The sequence below is a fragment of the Pogona vitticeps genome, chromosome 1 (assembly GCF_051106095.1).
Source record: "Pogona vitticeps strain Pit_001003342236 chromosome 1, PviZW2.1, whole genome shotgun sequence".
Lineage (NCBI taxonomy): Eukaryota > Metazoa > Chordata > Lepidosauria > Squamata > Agamidae > Pogona > Pogona vitticeps.
Genome location: NC_135783.1, coordinates 151,790,609 through 151,808,540, shown reverse-complemented (window position 1 = coordinate 151,808,540; position 17,932 = coordinate 151,790,609). Strand labels below are relative to the sequence as shown.

The 17,932-nt window shown below is 43.0% G+C and overlaps 1 protein-coding gene across 3 annotated transcripts in view; it reads right to left on the bottom strand.

Moving 5' to 3' along the window:
- SLX4IP (SLX4 interacting protein) overlaps positions 1-17,932 on the bottom strand; it is a 142,953-nt gene that overhangs the window by 26,210 nt on the left and 98,811 nt on the right. For 2 of the 3 annotated variants that reach the window (XM_073003264.2, XM_073003274.2), the window contains exons 5-6: positions 4,642-4,719; positions 1,645-1,733 (exon numbers count right to left, since the gene is read on the bottom strand). In XM_073003264.2, coding sequence (XP_072859365.2) covers positions 1,645-1,733; positions 4,642-4,719 — 167 coding nt within the window. The remainder of the gene's footprint in view (positions 1-1,644; positions 1,734-4,641; positions 4,720-17,932) is intronic. The other variant, XM_073003269.2, reaches the window with a different exon arrangement.

Here is a 17,932-nt window from a genome sequence, read left to right as displayed (position 1 = left end):
ATACATTTGGAGCACAAACTGCATAAACTGCTGCAGAAATCTGATGAGGTGCTGCTCATGTACAACCAAGAGGTTCCAGCAAGGGTAGAAATAAACTCATAAATAAATGCACTAGGCACACAACCGACACTTCATTATACTGTCAAGGCAGCTTCCACCGTTGGTGTTCCATACATGTAAATACTGAACAGCATCAGCACACTGACTAAGTAAGCACAGAAAGTGGGAACATGTTGCGTGCCCTTTCCTCAGCCACAGCCTCCTGAGGCTTTCCAGCTGAACATGAGAGAACATCTTTATGCTCCCCTACAATCCGGGGCTTTGATTTCCATTTGTTTCATTGATGAATGAAAATAATCACTTGGCCTAAGCAGTATTCAGAAATGTGCTTAGAAAATACTAGTAGGTGGGAGACTTTTACTTGATCTGATGTTGGCTTGTTCAATACGAAGCCAGACACTGCACTAACATGGAACTTGCAATTCTTCTTTCAGCAGTTACAATCTGCAGTGCCAAAGTTTGCATGTTGCTTGGTTCCTGTTAGTTACCCTTCCTGTAACTAGGCTGATAGGGGTGCAGAGGATACTCCACTGCTCCCATTTAAAAGAAGCGGGTAGGAATGCTGGGAACGTATTTGTGCTCTCTGAAGGCAACATCTTCTCCAGTGGGAAAAAGTGACAGAACCTACAGACTCTCACTTTAAACAATTCATTTAATAAAAGTAGTGATTACTGAAGTCACTTTGGTTTGATTTGGAAGTGGGTCACCACATGAGTTTTTTTAAGAACTCCTCTGGGTGGGAATGGGGACGGGGGGGGGAGAATATTCTCCTTCCATGGTTCTAAACCAGATTTTAATGGATTCCAATGAACATCGTTAGACTAAATGTATTTATTTGCATATTTATTTTCTCTGGCACCTGACCAGATCTTTGAGAAGTGCTTTTCCTAAACTATAGCTTCCAGAATCCTCAAGATAGCATGGCCAGGATTGTTTTTAAAAACCCAACAAAAATGTTTTCAAGATCTATGTCTGACTGCACTGCGAGGAGCACAAACAGCAGCGCAAGGGACAACCCACGTTATAATGTAAACTGCTTGGCCCGTTAAAAGAGTTTATGGTCATGAGATAGGCTAGTTAAACCCTATTAAGCCTCACCTGTAATATGCTCACTCCTAACAAATCTATGAAGAATTGCATTAAAAGGTTAAACACTACAGGAAAAAGTAGACATTCTGAATCAATGCCTGCTTATATTTCTGAATTTTGAACAACTGACCAATATTTAATTTAGTCAAAATATAGTTGGTACCTCTACCTAAAGTCAGTTTGCATAACTGAAATTCAAGAATAAAAGGACAAAATTGTCTTGTTGTGCATCTTCAGGAACAATCTGATTTTCAGAAATGGCCAGCTTTCTGAAGGGTCTCATAATCTTCCCTGCTCGGGTGTGGAGCTTGTGAACTCAAGAAAAGAATTTTTAACTCCAAGTTTTAAACATTTTGGTCCAAGTATTTATGTAACATTTTCCACCCAGAGCACATGCCAAGAATCTATGAATGGCAAATGCCTCAATAAAGCCACCCACGTTTTTAACCACTGCACAGAAAAATATGACAGTTGTTAATAGTCTTTCATACATACTGGTGCCACACTTTCACTGACCCAAGGAGGTGGACTGGATTCAAGTTTTGTGACACAAATCACAAAGCGCTCTGGAAATACACGCAAATCTGCAAGAAAAGAAAGCACAAAGTTATCATCTTTCGACTTATTGTTGCACCCTTTCCCCCTTGTGTTGTGACAAGTTCAGAGTTATGTTGTAAACCAACCAACTTGAACCATCAATTATATTTTATCATACAACACATTTTGGTTTTCCCCTAAGCTACATCCAGTCTTTCTTCTTCATTCACTCCTCCCTTGACAGACAGGATCATTCTGGCCCAACAAAAAAATTCCTGAAGTCAAGGTCTGGAACTGGCACAACACTAGGGTTTTGCCACACACAGGCATGAAGCAGACCGGCCTACGTTTCCTAGAGTGCAAGAAGAAAATCCTGCAGCATTGTGTTTTGTTTGATAACATGTAACATTAATACTAGACACAAGAGGCCAAACTACATGTGATGTTTACCCTGTGCCTGCTATTCACCATTAAAACCAGCAGGAGAGTGGACAATAAATATTAGAATCCTACTGAATCCTGCTCAAATCAAACTGGCACTAAAGGGGCCAGCCATACTTATCTCTGGGGATGGTTTCAAATCCTGGAAGCCACAGTGAAAGCATCCTCTCTCAGCACCTGGTGTGCCTATTCTCCAGCAGCACTAGGAAACTTTCTTAAGTCCAAAACCAGCACATAGAAGATCAGCACCAAGATCTTGAATCATACCTGAAAACAATCTGGTAACTGACGAAGTTGATACAGAATTTATATGATTTGAATGCACAACTTTTTTTTTCAGATCCCCTGCAGCCACATTCTGGACCACTTGTAGTCTCCTGACTGTCTTCAAGGGTGACTAATGTAACCTAATCTGGACGTGACGATACCATGACTATCCATAGCCAGACAGAGGGACAAAAATGTAAAATGTGCATTTAAAAAGGTAGAGTGAAAAGGCAATACAGTCTAACCATATAACTACCAAGAACTGCTATCAAATGCAAAGCAGGTTAATTTATCAAATGGTCTAAAAAGAATATGCCACTGAACTACAGATGAGCATGATTCTGGCAGATTTTCAACCTAAGACTTAAAAAAGTGGTTTGTTATTTCTGGCAACCTGAGATTTGATGTCACATCTTCCTAGAGCAGCTCCGCTTGGGGAAACACGAAACAAGATCGGATCCAATGACATCATCTAGAAGCTGCTTTATGGCAGAAAACTAAAGAGAAGCAGTTTTTTTGTTTTTTGTGGGTTTTTTTGCATACAGGTTTCCCACCCTTTGACAAGTGGGCTGACTCACAGAGCAACATTGCCATTTCAAACTCCAGAGGCTTGATAAAATGCTGAGTCTCATTACTGTAGGAATGTGGCATGGAGCACAACAGCCAGTTATTCTAACCACAGATTTTTTTAAAAACCTTAATAATCAACACCTTAGCAACTACTGAGCAATAAAACAACCATGACAAGATCATAACAACAATATTTGGTCCGGTCCAGAATGCAGACTTCCCTTGTACATTTCTGGGTGTTCACTGTGGCTTCCAGGATTTGAAACCATCCCCAAAGGTAAGTATGGCTGGCCCCTCTAGTGCCAGTTTGATTTGAGCAGGCTTCAGTAGGATTCTAATGTTTATTGTGCACTCTGCTGCTGATTTTAATGGTGAACAGCAGGCAGAGGATAAACATCATATCTAGTTTGGCCTCTAGTGTCTAGCTGGATCCTCAACACAGAAGAAAGCGCTGAGGAGGTGGAATAAATTGTTTTGAGTAGAGATGGGATATTCACACTGGTTAACGAATACAAATATCCCTGACCCAGGTGTCCTGGGTCCCCAGGCCCACCTCCTAGAACAGAGCTGTCCACTTATGGGTCGCAGCTCCCTCCCCTGGCTGGAGTGGCCAGAAGGGCAGTAAGGCGGAGCAGTGGCAGCTGGGCTTCATTGCAGATTGGCACGCTGAGTAGGATGGGTCTGTTCTGGGAGGCAGACCTGAGGATCCAGGACACCTGAGCCAGGGATATTCATATTCATTAACAGATATGGATATACCATCTCTAGTTATAAGTATTAAGCTATGTTCTTCAATCTTGGGATTTTCGTGGAAGGAAGGAAGGAAGGAAGGAAGGAAGGAAGGAAGGACTATACACCAATTGCTCTTCATGAGATTTTCATTCCTTCCTATACATAATAAGGATATCTATCTATTTAGAAGATTTATATCCTATCCTTCTGTTGGATGATTCTCAAGGTAGCTTACAATAAGTTTTAACAAACACAGAGAGAGACAAATTCCAAGCCCACACGATCAACAGCCCTTAATCCCCTGATTGAAGGTAGGGCCCAAGCAGGGATATCAATCATTGCTTATACTATTCTTGCAGGTGAAAACGAAAATTTTCAGTTTTTCTCTGTGTGATCTATGATCCTGTATTCCAGCATTTTTTCATAGAATTTTGTTTACACCAATGTCTTGTATTTTGTGACAAAATTTTAGTATTTCCTTAAAACTCTTGTATTTCACACAAAAGTTTTTAAAATGCAAAATAAAATGGTTTTGCATGAAATACCAAGTTTTTTTTAAAACACAGAAACTAAATACCTCTTGCTAACACCACTGCTGTTTTTAAAAACGTTTTTCAAAATGGTCTTTTTGCTCTTGTGTAGAAACAAACAAAAATCCCACAGCAGTTGACTTTTTTCCCCACTCAGGTATCTGGACATGCCAGGGCACTATAGTTGAAATGTGTGATATACATCCACAAGATTATTAGATACATAAATAAATGTTAGGGACACTAGAGAAGGCATCACCACTAGGGGAAAAGTTGTAATAGGACAGGGAGGTCTTTCTGTGTCACATATTTTCTGTCCAATGAGACCAAGGGACCAGAGCTATAATAGAAACAACTTGTCTTGCCTTCTTCTGATTTCTTTACAATGCTAAACAAAAGCTAAAAGGTTTCTTACCACTGTCCTGCTGTCTCCCAATACATCGCAAGTTCACCCATCTTTTGACAAAATAAGCTGAAATGTGAAAGTCATTCCCTACAACATAAAAGACAGGGTTACTTAGTCCACCTATTTTCACACAAGCAACAAAGGTTAAACAGGATGTTAAAAGACATATACAAGAGCCTAGATAATTCAAATACACTTGGTAGGTCTCTCTCTCTCTCTTTCTCTCTCTCTCTGACACACACACACACACACACACAGAGAGAGAGAGAGAGAGAGAGAGAGAGAGAGACGCATACGCACATGCACACGCACATAAAACATTTGTGCCCAAAGCTTACCACCAAAGTTATCTTGAATGAAAGCAAAAATTTAAAGAAACAACACACAAAAAATGAAGGGAATTCCAAAATCCATATTGTGGAAATACAGGGTTAACTACCAGGAGAAGGAAATACAGTAGGATCATGGTATCTGTGGGGAATTGGTTCCAAGCCCCTCCCCCATGTATGCTGAAAAATGAGGAATCATTAAATACTATACACTGCACAGCCTTTGGCTCCCTCTAGTTGCCTCTTCTAATAAATACACCCTGGAAATAAATATAAATAGGCATTTCTGGGCATTTTTATTTAGTACAGTGGTGCCTCGCTTAGCGATTGCTTTGTTTAATGATGTAATTGCTTAGCGATTTTTTTCAGAGTGATCTTGCGCTCCATTTAACTATGTTTCCTATGAGTGATTTTCGCATAGCGATGTTTGGGACCTTGCTTCGCATAACGATGACAGTTTGGGTCCCCCTGTTTTGCTTAACGATGATTTTGACAGCCTTGTGTTAGCTGTTTTTAAATGTTTAAGAATGTTTAAAAAATGTTTAGAATGCTTGAAATCATAAGTGCACCCTTTGTTAAACTAATCTGACTTTGTTCTGACTCTTTTTAAATTTGTTGTAATTCCCCCCCCCCATTGAAATGCATTGAATAGGTTTCAATGCATTTCAGTTGAGGAACTGCGTTTCACTTAGTGATGTTTCCTATGGCGATTTTCGCTTAAGGACGGCAATCCATTCCCATTGGAATGGATTATCCAGTTTTCAATGCATTTCTATGGGAAAATGCGTTTCGCTTAGTGATGTTTTCCCATAGCGATGTTTTTTTGCACCAATTAAAATCGTTAAGCGAGGCACCACTGTATTTTCAGCCAGTGGATAAATGAATCAGCGGATACTGATCTCACAGATAGGGAGGTCCCACTGTAGTCCTTTTCTCTAGTTGTTAGGTGTTCTATCAGTCACTCATTTGGGGCTAGAAAGCAGTGTACATTTTCCTCCCCTTTATGCAACCATCGGTGTCTCAGGAGGCTAGAGAACTACCCTGGTGGCACCTGATAATGCTGTGAGTTAAATGGATGGCTACTTCTCTGCACTCTTTTCTCTCCTCATTTAGCTTGGACATTTTCTCTCTTGACTTGGGGGGACTTAAACTTTGAGTTTCAAAGAAACTATAGTTGTGAGAACGTGGAAATAATGCTACATTCTTTCATCCATATCTTACACTACCACCACCTCTATGACATTCTGCCGTTTTCCAGTAGAGCTGTTGGTGTAAACAATTTCTAAGCAATTTACAAAAACCTTCTCTACTGAAGATTATTCTGTAACACCCTATGAATAGTAAGTGAAAATATGAGAGCATCTTAATGAAAAAAGAAACATCATTTCTATAACTATGCAAATATAGAAAATCATGGCTGACATTTTCTACAATGCCCCATCTGTTGTCATTAGATGAATAACTCATGTCAAGAATTTATTTCAGACGGTTATTACAAACCAAAATAAGTGTTCTATCACTCACTCACTCCACTGGCCACTTCCATATTCTTTTTCTTTGTGAGCAAACTGAATGACATAGAGTTCATGTGTCCTGAATGGGCCTTTGAACTATGTTATTTATATTTTTCATATGTATTTAAAGTAGGTAATTTGCATTTAATAGTTCAGCATCGCCTTAATTAAACATCATTCAAAAGGTCGTAGCTCATCTCCTATCAGCCCTTGTAAATAAAAAACCCTGGTGTTTCTTGAAATACTGTCTCCAATCACATGGATGTGAAACTGCACAGAGCTTCAGTCTGCACAACTTTCAAAGAACAGAATCCAATTACACAAAGTTTTCCTGTTGTTGTGGTCCCTCAGATGGAGCATTTTTAATTCATGATTTATCTTCCATCACATTCAAGTAGTAATTAAAGATATGCAGGAGATCTCTAGCAATTTCTTCCATGAAACGATTTCGCCAGTTGTCTTTTTGTAAGATAGCACTATCCACAGCACAACTGTGTGTGCATGTGGTCTTATGAAAACCTTTACTCAGAAGCCAATAACCTGCTTGAAAAGGTAAGTTTCCAGGACAGTGTGTGTATATGTGCGTGTTCTGTGGTGTCAAGATGAAACCGACTTATAACAACCCTAATAGAGCTCCTTCAGATGAAGGAAGGGTGAAAGTTGGTGGAAAAACCATCAACAATTTAAGATAGCCCTATGACACCATCTTACTGGCAGAAAGCAGCAATGACTTAAAATGACGGTCAAGGAATGTGAAAGAAGAAAGTGCCAAAGCAGGACTGCAACTGAATGTCGAGAAGACAAACATCATTACTACAGGAGAGCTACACAATTTTAACTCTGACAACGAAGAAATTGAAATAGTCAGATTTTATATACCTTGGTTCAATCGTCAATCCAAATAGAGATTGCAGCCAAGAAATCAGAAGACTGGGACTAGGAGGGGCAGCAATGAAGGAACTAGAAAAGATAACCAAGTGTAAGGCTATGTCACTGGAGACTAAGGCCAAGATCACCCACACTCTTGTACAGTGGTGCCTCGCAAGACGATTTAAATTCATTCTGCGAAAATCATCGTCTTGTGAAAAAATAGTCTTGCGAGGTTCCCTATGCATCGGTTTCAAAAAAAAGTATTGCAAAGCATTGGTCTAAAAAAAGTCTTGCGAAGCATCGGTCTCAAAAAAAAAAAGTCTTGCGAAGCACGGTCATAGAAAAAAACGTCTTGCAAGGCACCAAAGTGATCGCAAAAACCAATCATCCTGTGGGTTTTTCGTCCCGCAAGGCAATCGTCTAGCGACGCACCACTGTATTTCCAATAACCATCTATGGCTGTGACAGCTAGACAGTAAAGAAAACTGACAGAAAAAAAATTGATTGAAATGTGATGCTTGAGGAGAGAGTCACAGATACCCTGTATCTGTGACAAATAAATGGCAAATGTAGGCAAAATGTTTCCTGTACTTTGAGTACATAATGAGAAAACAGGATTCCCCGGAAAAGACAATAATGCTGGGAAAAGTGGAAGGCAGCAGGAAAAGAGGAAGACCAAATATGAGATGGGCTGACTTCCTAAAAGAGATTACAGGCTTGAATCTGCACATCTGCAGGGCGACTGAGGACAGGACATTTCGGAGAGTGCTCATTCATAGGGTTGCCATGAGTTGCAGGCAACTTGATGGCACATAATGACAACAATAAGGCTTTCAAGGTAAGTGAGATCTTTAAAGAATGGTTTCACCAGTTCCACTCGCTCTGTGAGTTTCCATGGCCAAGTGGGAATTTGAACTTTGTTCTCCAGCATCCTAGTCCGCCACTCTATCCACTACACCACACTGGGAATCAGGACAAGAAGTCACCATTTCATTGCCATTTTGTGTACCCCTTCATGAACACCTTGGCTCTGAAAGTCAGTTTTAACCGGAAGGTCGCAGTGGCTGTATGAGTAAGCCGCAATGACAGTGAACCCATTGAATCAATGAAATTTGCAGAGGAATTGACTCACCAAACCCTACTGATACTGTGTGCCCACTCTAGTTGTAACTTACTACTGGATTTCAGGCAGAGTCTAATAAACTCAGACAAAATACACTTGAAAATTTCCTGCCAAAGCCTCCTATTGAAATGATCAAAAGAAAGCATCTCTACACGAGGAGTAGGCACTGTGGACCTCCAGAGACTCTGGGCCTACAGCCCTCAGAATTCCTTACTATTGAACATTCTGGTTAGAACTGAAGGAAATTAAGACCAAAAATATTGGAACACCACAGTTGGTTATCCTAGTTCTACAATTAATATGAAATCTCCCTACACCATTAATACTCACTAAATGTTCAATATGATACCCAGTGTGATATAGTGGATAGAGAGACGAGCATTCAGGAGGTCTGGATTCGAAGCCCTGCTCAGTCATGAAAACTCACTGGGAGTGTGGAACTGGTAAAATCACTCCTTAAACATCTCACTTCCTTTGAAACCCCCCATAAGGGTTGCTATAAGCCAGTTCTGACTTGAATGCACATTATCAACATAACAACTATTCAACACCCTTCTTTGTTAAGCATGAAAACGATATTATTTATCTGGAACATTTGGAAGTCACCCTTTTGCGGCCGTTCAGCTCTTTTGTGGGTCTTTGTAATTAACAGCTACAACTACCTCAAATTTCTTTGGCTCAGCGAATCTCCTAAATCCTCCAGGAATCTTCCTATAGGCCTTCAAATGCGAATTTCGTTAATTTGGCGGCTGGCTAACATTCTGCCTACTTTTTTTTTTTTTTTTTTTTTTTGAATTCTTGTTCTTGCAACAGTGAATCCCTGTTGTGCCTAGAAAACATAGACTGATGTAGGTGTTATCCTGGAAATAGGCTTTGAATATTGCTTTCTAGTATCCCACTTGATTCATCGAGGAATGTCTCTTTTCAGATATACTATATACTGGTTTACACCTGTTGCTAAGGATCCTGACACCTGTGTTCAGACAAAGGATAAAGAAGGAAAAGCACTGTATACTGTCACTCATTCTCACCTCCTTTTCAACTTTAATTAAAATTCTCTTTATCAAAACAAAAACACACTGTCTGGTTTTTTTAGCATAATAAAACTAGGCCTGTAGAACCAGTCAGGATTTGGTGAGTCAGATCCTCTAAAGGTTCCGCTGATTTAAACAGTAGGCCTACTCTAGCTGCAACTTGCTTTAGTAAGTAACAGGATTTCAGCCACTGTGGCATTTCCACAGCTGGTAACCCATTCATGACTCCTTTTCTTTAGCCATAACAGCCTTCACAAAGTTAGTATCATTAGTCAGAGTTAACTGCTATACTGCCATTTTATTTGCTTTCTCAATAAAGCTCCACCTTCAAAAAACGTCAGATTCTCTGTCTTCACGTACAAAAGCATTCTGCCACCTTGACTACACAATCCTAGTTCAGCTTTATTGATCAGATTCTAGCATAGCTATTCTCAATAGGAGGTGGGCGCCTAGCACCTTTGAAGTGGACCACCGACTGAAAAATATCGGAGGTTTCTCAAATATATCTGTCCGTGTTGTAAAAAGATCACATCTCCTGCTATGAGCCTGACCAAGTGTTAAGATCATCAAGGGATCATTTCTCGGTCCCACTATCCTCAAAGGTATGGGAGAGAGCCTTCTCTGTCGCTGCTCCCAGACTCTGGAACTCCCTCTCACAGGAAGCCAGACTGGCCCCATCTTTGCTGTCCTTCCACAAGGCAGCAAAGACGTTTCTCTTCAAGCAGGCTTCTCCTTAGTGACTGGCAGCTGGAGAGGTTTTTTTTAAATGGATTGCTGTTCTTTTTTGTTTAAAATGTGTTTTGATATTGATTTTATTTATTGTTTTTAAATATAAAATGTGTTTAATTATTTTTAAATATTTGTAATTTTTTTAAGCTTCTGAATATTGTCTTTTTAATTATGTAAACTGTTTTGGGCAGAAAGGCAGGATAGCAATAAATAAATAAATATCCTTGTTTGACAAGAGAGCCTTGGAACCTGAGTGGAGTTCCTCAAAAAGCCGTGGCCAAAGACTGAGAATGGCTGCCTAGAAGAATAGAGTCAGCTTCCCAGAAGGAACATAGTTTGTCCTAACACATTTGATTTAAATTGATCTCGTCCAGCCATCTGTGCTTTAGAGAAGCTTATTCCCTGAACATAGGAAGCTTGTTGACATGCGTGTCGAGAAACGTGTCCTGAGTATGCATAGTAAACAGTCTCTTAGCCTTCGCTTTCAAGTCTGTTTGTGGAGTATCAAGCAGTTCATTCAAAAGACTCATACTTTAATCAGAAATACTTTTCTACACAAATTTGTCAATTAGTTCTGTCTGGCTCTTAGGAATCATTGCACTGAACTGGCACAATTTAACAGACGGTGTTAAATTCTATCACTACCATCCATTTTTATGGAACTGCTAGCACAAAAAAATTATTTTATTTTTTTTTGTCTTTAGGTTTAAAAATAGCCACAGAAATACTTCCTCATACTTCATTGCATGTAAGTTTGAGAGGGAAGCATATGATCTGCATGATGGAAAAAGAAAGGTTTCCTAGAGAATTGGAGCTGATTCAAATGATACAAATTCGACTTGGAAAAGTGCCTCAAAAATGACAACCAAAGACAAAGGGCCTCCTCACTCTGGATCGTACACACCCTTAGGGTTAGAGATGAGCAGAATAAGACAGTGGCTGATCAATAATCTCACCCTGCCTCTGCAGACCAACAACAGAAGACATTTTAGCTGGAGAAACCGGGTTCAGAGGGAGGGGGGTTAGACATATTCGTCTATAGCAACGAACACAAAGAGACTTGAGCACCTTAATGACTAAGCCCACCCCAAAACATAGGCCACCCTAAACTGATTGATATGCCAGGCATCTCAAAAGAGCCGGCAACCCAGAGCGCACTCTCTATCCAAGGCTGCATTGAGACCCTCAAGACACAAAGCTCCTGTGGAACGTCAATAATTGGTGCAAACACATACTAGAAAGGAATCTCTCTTTCTGTGCCACTTAAAATATTGTCCTGCTCACAATAAATAAACTGAGGTCAAAGGAGCAACCTCTTCAAAATGTTAAAATTAACTAAAATACTCCATAGCCCCCCAAAATGAACCACACATACACACAATGTTACAGAATAATCTGAGAAAGATTAAGCTCAATATTTTAAGTGGCAGAGTAAGTATAGTGAAGGGAACAGTGATTTAACCTGTGCAATGGGCCTTCAAAGTCCTGGGTCTCAGAGGAGGTATCATCATGTCAGCCACTTCTGTTAAGGCACCTAGAAACACATGTTTACCAAAGAAACAACTCTCAAGTTGACTTGACCATCTATAAGGCTGCCAGTAAAACTCTGTGGTATAAGTGTGTAACAGTGGAAAGCTGTCTCCCACGGCTATTAAAGACCATTCACCTGGGAGCCTGGGAAAATGCCTTTGAGCCAGCTGAATTATCTGGAGTAGCCTGGCAGGTGTTCGTTTCTCAGCAAAATCTGGCACCTGAATAACTGTGTGACTGAATTCAGCAGTCTCCTCCAAAACCACAAGACAGGCCTAAGGAGGCCCACACTGTTCTTCACAAAAATAATTTTTCTACCCGACACTCCCAAGTTTAAGATCCTGAATTTTTTTTAATGCTTATTTCCAAATTCTGTATTTATTCGTTTAACCCCCCAACAATATTAGATTTCAAATACCCTGTTCTTTGTTATGAAGTAATAGTGGTTTTTTCCCCTATTTTGCAGGAGTTTGAAAACCTCTCATATTTGGAAAAATAGATAAGACTGATTTTGTTTTTTTCATGGGAAATATTGGCAAGAGTTTAAATGGTATAATTGACTGTGTAGTCTGGCTCTTTCTGTAGATAAAATTTATTCACCCACTTAGGTATGCGAGTATTGAGGATTACTTGTATGTAGTACTCAACATTTTCAGAGCTTTTAATTATATTTAATCCCTTAATTATCTTTCTTTGCTCTATATTTCAACATTAAGCTTGAAGCTACAGATAAGAGCTTTAATTTTATTATTTATTTATTTATTATTTGAATTTATATCCCGCATCATCTGGCAACCAGGCCGCTCTGAGTGGCTAACAACAATATAAGGGGGAAAAAATTAAAAACATGATAAAAATAAATTAATAAATAACAAATAGGGAAATTAAGAGATGGCAGTAAAGGTGGTAAAAAGGGTGATGGAGAGAATGGCAAAAAGAATGGTAAAAAGGGAGGGCGGAAGAGCCAGGTCTTCGGTGCTCTTTTGAACCCATCCAGTGATGGTGCCAGGAGGATCTCAGTTGGGAGGTTGCTCCATAAGCGGGGGGGGGGGGGCAACCACTGAGAAGGTTGGTTTCTTGTTCTTTCCCTCTGGGCCTCCTTGGGGTCAAGGACCTCAACCTGTGAAGAACGGGTATATTACAGACAGATCCGGCTGGGAGAATGCATTCTGATAGGTACCTAGGTCCTAAACTGTTTAGGGCTTTGGATGTTATCATCATAACCTTGAAGTCGATGTGGAAATGAATTGCTAACCAATGAGGGGCGGCCAAAGTGGGGGACATGTGCTGGAATTTCTTCACCCCAGTTATTAATCTGGCCGCCGAATTCAGGACCAGTTGAAGTCTCCACATCAGCCTCAAGGGTAGCCCCACATAGAGAGCACTGCAGTAGACTATTCTTGAGATTATGAGGGCATGAATCAGCATTGTGAGTGCCCCCACATCTAGACAGGGATGCAGCTGGGCAATCCTCCGAAGATGGAAATGGGCTGCGAGGACCACAGATGTCATCTGGGTTTCCATGGTAAGATCTGGGTCCAGGCAGATGCCTACGCTGCAAACCTCACTCTTCGTGGGAAGAATCACCTCCCCAAAAGGAGAGGGAGTTTCCCAACCCATTGACGCTGTGGCTGCCCACGCGCAAGATTTCTGTCTTGTCCAGATTCAACCTCAGTCCATTTGCCCTCATCCACCCCAGGATGGTCCCCAAGCAGTGTTCAAGGGATGGAACAGCATCCACTGTAGTTGGAGAAAAGGAGATGTAGAGCTGGGTTTCATCAGCGTACTGATGACACCGAGCTCAGCAACTCCGGATGACCTCACCCAACGGCTTCATATAGATATTTAATAGCATTGGAAGATGATCGACCCCTGTGGAACCCCACAATTGGAGATCCACAGGGTGGAAGTCATCTCACCAAGCTGAACTCTCTGGGGACAGTCCTCCAAGAAGGAACGGAGCCATGCCAAAGAAGACCACCAATTCCCAACATGGAGAACCGCTCCAGGAGGATACCATGGTTGACGGTATCAAAGGCTGCTGAGATATCAAGAAGGACCAAGAAGAACATACTGCCCCTATCGGCCTCCCTCAGGAGGTCATCCTGCAGGGCGACCAGTGCTGTTTCTGTAACATGCCGCAGCCTGAAGCCCAACTGGAATGGATCAAGGGCATCAGTCTCCTCCAGGAGGGGCTAGAGCTGATCGGCCACCACTCTCTCAAGCACTTTACTCATGAAAGAAACACTCATTAGGCCTAATTTTGTCCGCCACCAAATTAGGCCTAATGAGTGTCTCCTTGAGGGCAGGGGGAACCATGCCCTCCTGGAGAGACTCATTAATTATTGCTGTGGCCCATTCTGTTGTTACCGACTTGGCTGCTTTAATAAGCCAGACCGGGCAAGGGTCTAAAGAGGAGGTGGTGGCATGACAGCGCGCATGCACCCTGTCTACCTCACTGGACGTCACAGGTTGATGTCCAATGATGTCCAATTTTACCTCTACACACTGGTATTTGTAAAAATACCAGATCACAACATCCCATTCAGAATTATGCTATGTACAGATAAGAGATGCAATGTGATTGGAGCAATTTAAAACAATTACGAATAACTTTACACCTTATACATTAGAGGTGGTTGCAGAACTGGGTAAACTAATTACTATACCAACTTCACCAGACAATTTCTCCTCCATGTTTCCTCCATGTGTCTATTACTACTTTTTGCTGCAAATACAGTTGGATGGACCAGAGGGATCCAGAATTTCTCTACTATAAAGGATTTAAAGAGGATCCACAAGATCCAACAATAACTGTCTAGGAAAGGCATTATTTCGGTCAACTAAGACAGGTGCATTCATAATTCTGAATTATCCTTTATTTCACTTACTTATTAAAGTGTTTCTAGCTTGCCCTGAGTCAATAGATCTAAGGGCTGGGTTGTTATGTGTCATCAAGTCAGAACCAATTTGTAACAACCCTAATAGGGCTTTCAAGGTAAGTGAGATTAAGGAGTGATTTTACCAGTTCCACACACCGCAGTGAGTTTCCACAGTTCAGTGGAAATTCGAACTCAGGCCCTCTGAGTTCTACTCTGACATTCTATCAATGACACCACTCTGGGTATCTAAAGGCAGGGTACATTTAATTAAAATTATTTTAACTGTAGATTCTTTGAATGTGACTTTATTAAGAGTGGGGTGCATTTAATTATACTCACATTTAAAGAATCTACAACAATTAGAACAATTTTAAACATCTGAAAAACATTTGATCTCTTTTAATCTAATATTACAGATCACCCAAAAATTGACTACTGTAATGTGGGGTTTCCCTTGAGGATGGTAGGAAAGTTTCACGAAGTCCAAAATGCAGCAGCCAAACTGATTATTGGGCTGAAGAAATTTGGCCATACATTCGCTTCTGTGCCAGGTTCAAGGTTTGGGTTTTAACAAGTAAAGCCCTAAATGGTTTGGGACCTCATTATTTGTCTGAACATCTTCTTCAAAGGTTGACTGCCAGTCTGGCCAAGTCCTCAAAGACCTCATGCCTGCAGACACTGACAAGTCCAGAGGCCCAGAAAACATCAACCAGAAGCTGGGCCCTCTCAGCTACAGCGCCTTCTCTATGAAATGCACTGCCAAAGGAGTTACCGTATTTTTCGCTCCATAAGACGCACCTTTCCATAAGACGCACCAAATTTTTAGGAGAAGAAAACAGGAAAAAATTATCTGCTTTCTTCTCCTAAAATTTGGTGAGCCTTATGGAGAGGTCCATCTTATGGAACACACCCTAGGGTCCTAGGGTGTGTTCCAGGACCCTTTGGAGCCTCCCCCTGCCTCCCTCGGGGGCGAGAGGGGGTGAAATCGCCACCTTCTGGGGCTCTTCTGAAGTTTCCCAAGCCTCAGAAGAGCCCCCAAAGGTGGTGATTTCATCCCCTCTGGCCCCCAGGGGAGGCAGGGTCAGTCTCCAAAGAGTCCTAGAACACACCCTAGGACCCTTTGGAGACTCACCCTGCCTCCCCCGGGCGACAGAGGGGGCAAAATAGGCAGCTTCCAGGATCTTTTCTGAGCCTTTCCAGGCTCAGAAAAGGTCCTGGAAGCTCCCGATTTTGCCCCCGCTGTCCCCGTGGGGGTGGGTGGGAGCCTGGCAAGGGTCCAAGGGAGCCTCCCACCCCCCCATGGGACCAGGGGGGGTAAAATCGCCAGCTCCCGATTTTACCCCCCCTGGCCACGTGGGGGTGGGTGGGGGGAGGGTGGCATGGGTCCAAGGGAGGGTCCCTTGGACCCTTGCCACCCTCCACCCACCCCCCCATGGGACCCGGGGGGGTAAAATTGCCAGGTTCTGGGAGTGTTTGGAGGCTCCCCAAGCCTCCAAACACTCCCAGAAGCTGGCGATTTTAACCTCCCTGGCCCCATGGGGGTGGGTGGGTGGGAGCCTGGCAAGGGTCCTGGGAGGCTCTCTTGGACCCTTGCCACCCTCCACCCCCCCCATGGGACCAGGGGGGGTAAAATCGCCAGCTTCTGGGAGTGTTTGGAGGCTCCCCAAGCCTCCAAACACTCCCAGAAGCTGGCGATTTTACCCCCCCTAGCCACGTGGGGGTGGGTGGGTGGAGGGTGGCATGGGTCCAAGGGAGGGTCCCTTGGACCCTTGCCACCGTCCACTCACCCCCCACGGAGCGGGGGGGGTGTTTAAAATCGCCAGCTTCTGAGTGTGTTTGGAGGCTTATCAAGCTTCCAAACACTCCCAGAACCTGGTGATTTCGCCAGGGCTGGCCCCGTGGGGGGTGGGGGGAGGGTGGCAAGGGTCCTGGGAGGCTCCCTTGGACCCTTGCCACCCTCCACCCACCCCCCCATGGGACCAGGGGGGGTAAAATCGCCAGGTTCTGGGAGTGTTTGGAGGCTCCCCAAGCCTCCAAACACTCCCAGAAGCTGGCGATTTTACCCCCCCTAGCCACGTGGGGGTGGGTGGGGGGAGGGTGGCATGGGTCCAAGGGAGGGTCCCTTGGACCCTTGCCACCGTCCACCCACCCCCCACGGAGCGGGGGGGTGTTTAAAATCGCCAGCTTCTGAGTGTGTTTGGAGGCTTATCAAGCTTCCAAACACTCCCAGAACCTGGCGATTTCGCCAGGGCTGGCCCCGTGGAGGGTGGGGGGAGGGTGGCAAGGGTCCTGGGAGGCTCCCTTGGACCCTTGCCACCCTCCACCCCCCCATGGGACCAGGGGGGGTAAAATCGCCAGGTTCTGGGAGTGTTTTGAGGCTTGGGAAGCCTCAAAACACTCCCAGAACCTGGCGATTTTGCCAGTGCTGGCCGGTGTGTGGGTGGGAGGAGCGTCGCAAGGATCTGAGTGAGCTTCCAGGACCCTTGCGACGTTCCCCCCACCTGAAAGCTGGCGATTTCGCCGGTGCTGGCCCCCTGGGGGGGTGGAGGAGCCTCGCAAGGGTCCTGGAAGGCTCACCCGGACCCTTGCGACGCTCCCCCCCACGGGGCCAGCAGCGACGAAATTGCTGCATTCACACCATTAGACGCACTGACTTCCCCACCCACATTTTGGAGGGGGGAAAGTGCGTCTTATGGTGCAAAAAATACGGTATGTCAGGCATTCTCTTTCCATGCTTTTAAAAAGCAGTTAAAAAAAGAGCTTTTAAAGGATGCTTTTGGTATGTCAATCAATAGGTTTTTCCCACCTGTCTTGTTTCTTATTTGGAGAGTGTGTTTAACTTCTTATAGCTGTCTTATATAAACTGTGCTTTTATTTCTGTTGTACACAGCCCAGAGTAGCAATTTGCTAGGTGGGCGGTATAAAAATCGAATGAATGGATGAATTAATCAGTATCAATTTCTCTGGAAAATACAATGTCAACAATGTGATAATTCCTCATAACATCCATGACGATAACGATTTGCATCCATTCATATGAGTGCTTGCCTACAGTCTGAAGTGGTAAAGTCTAGATCAATTGACTATCTCCACTGCTCTTTGTTTGCAGATAAGGCAAGAAAGTCAATTGCTTTTATTTTGAAGAAGTGCTGTTTAAATATTATATAGCTAAAACTGATACAGTGGTGCCCCGCATAGCGACGTTAATCCGTTCCAGGATTAACGTCGCTATCTGGATTCGTCACTATGCGGGGGGGGGGGGGAACCCATAGGAATGCATTAAACTCTG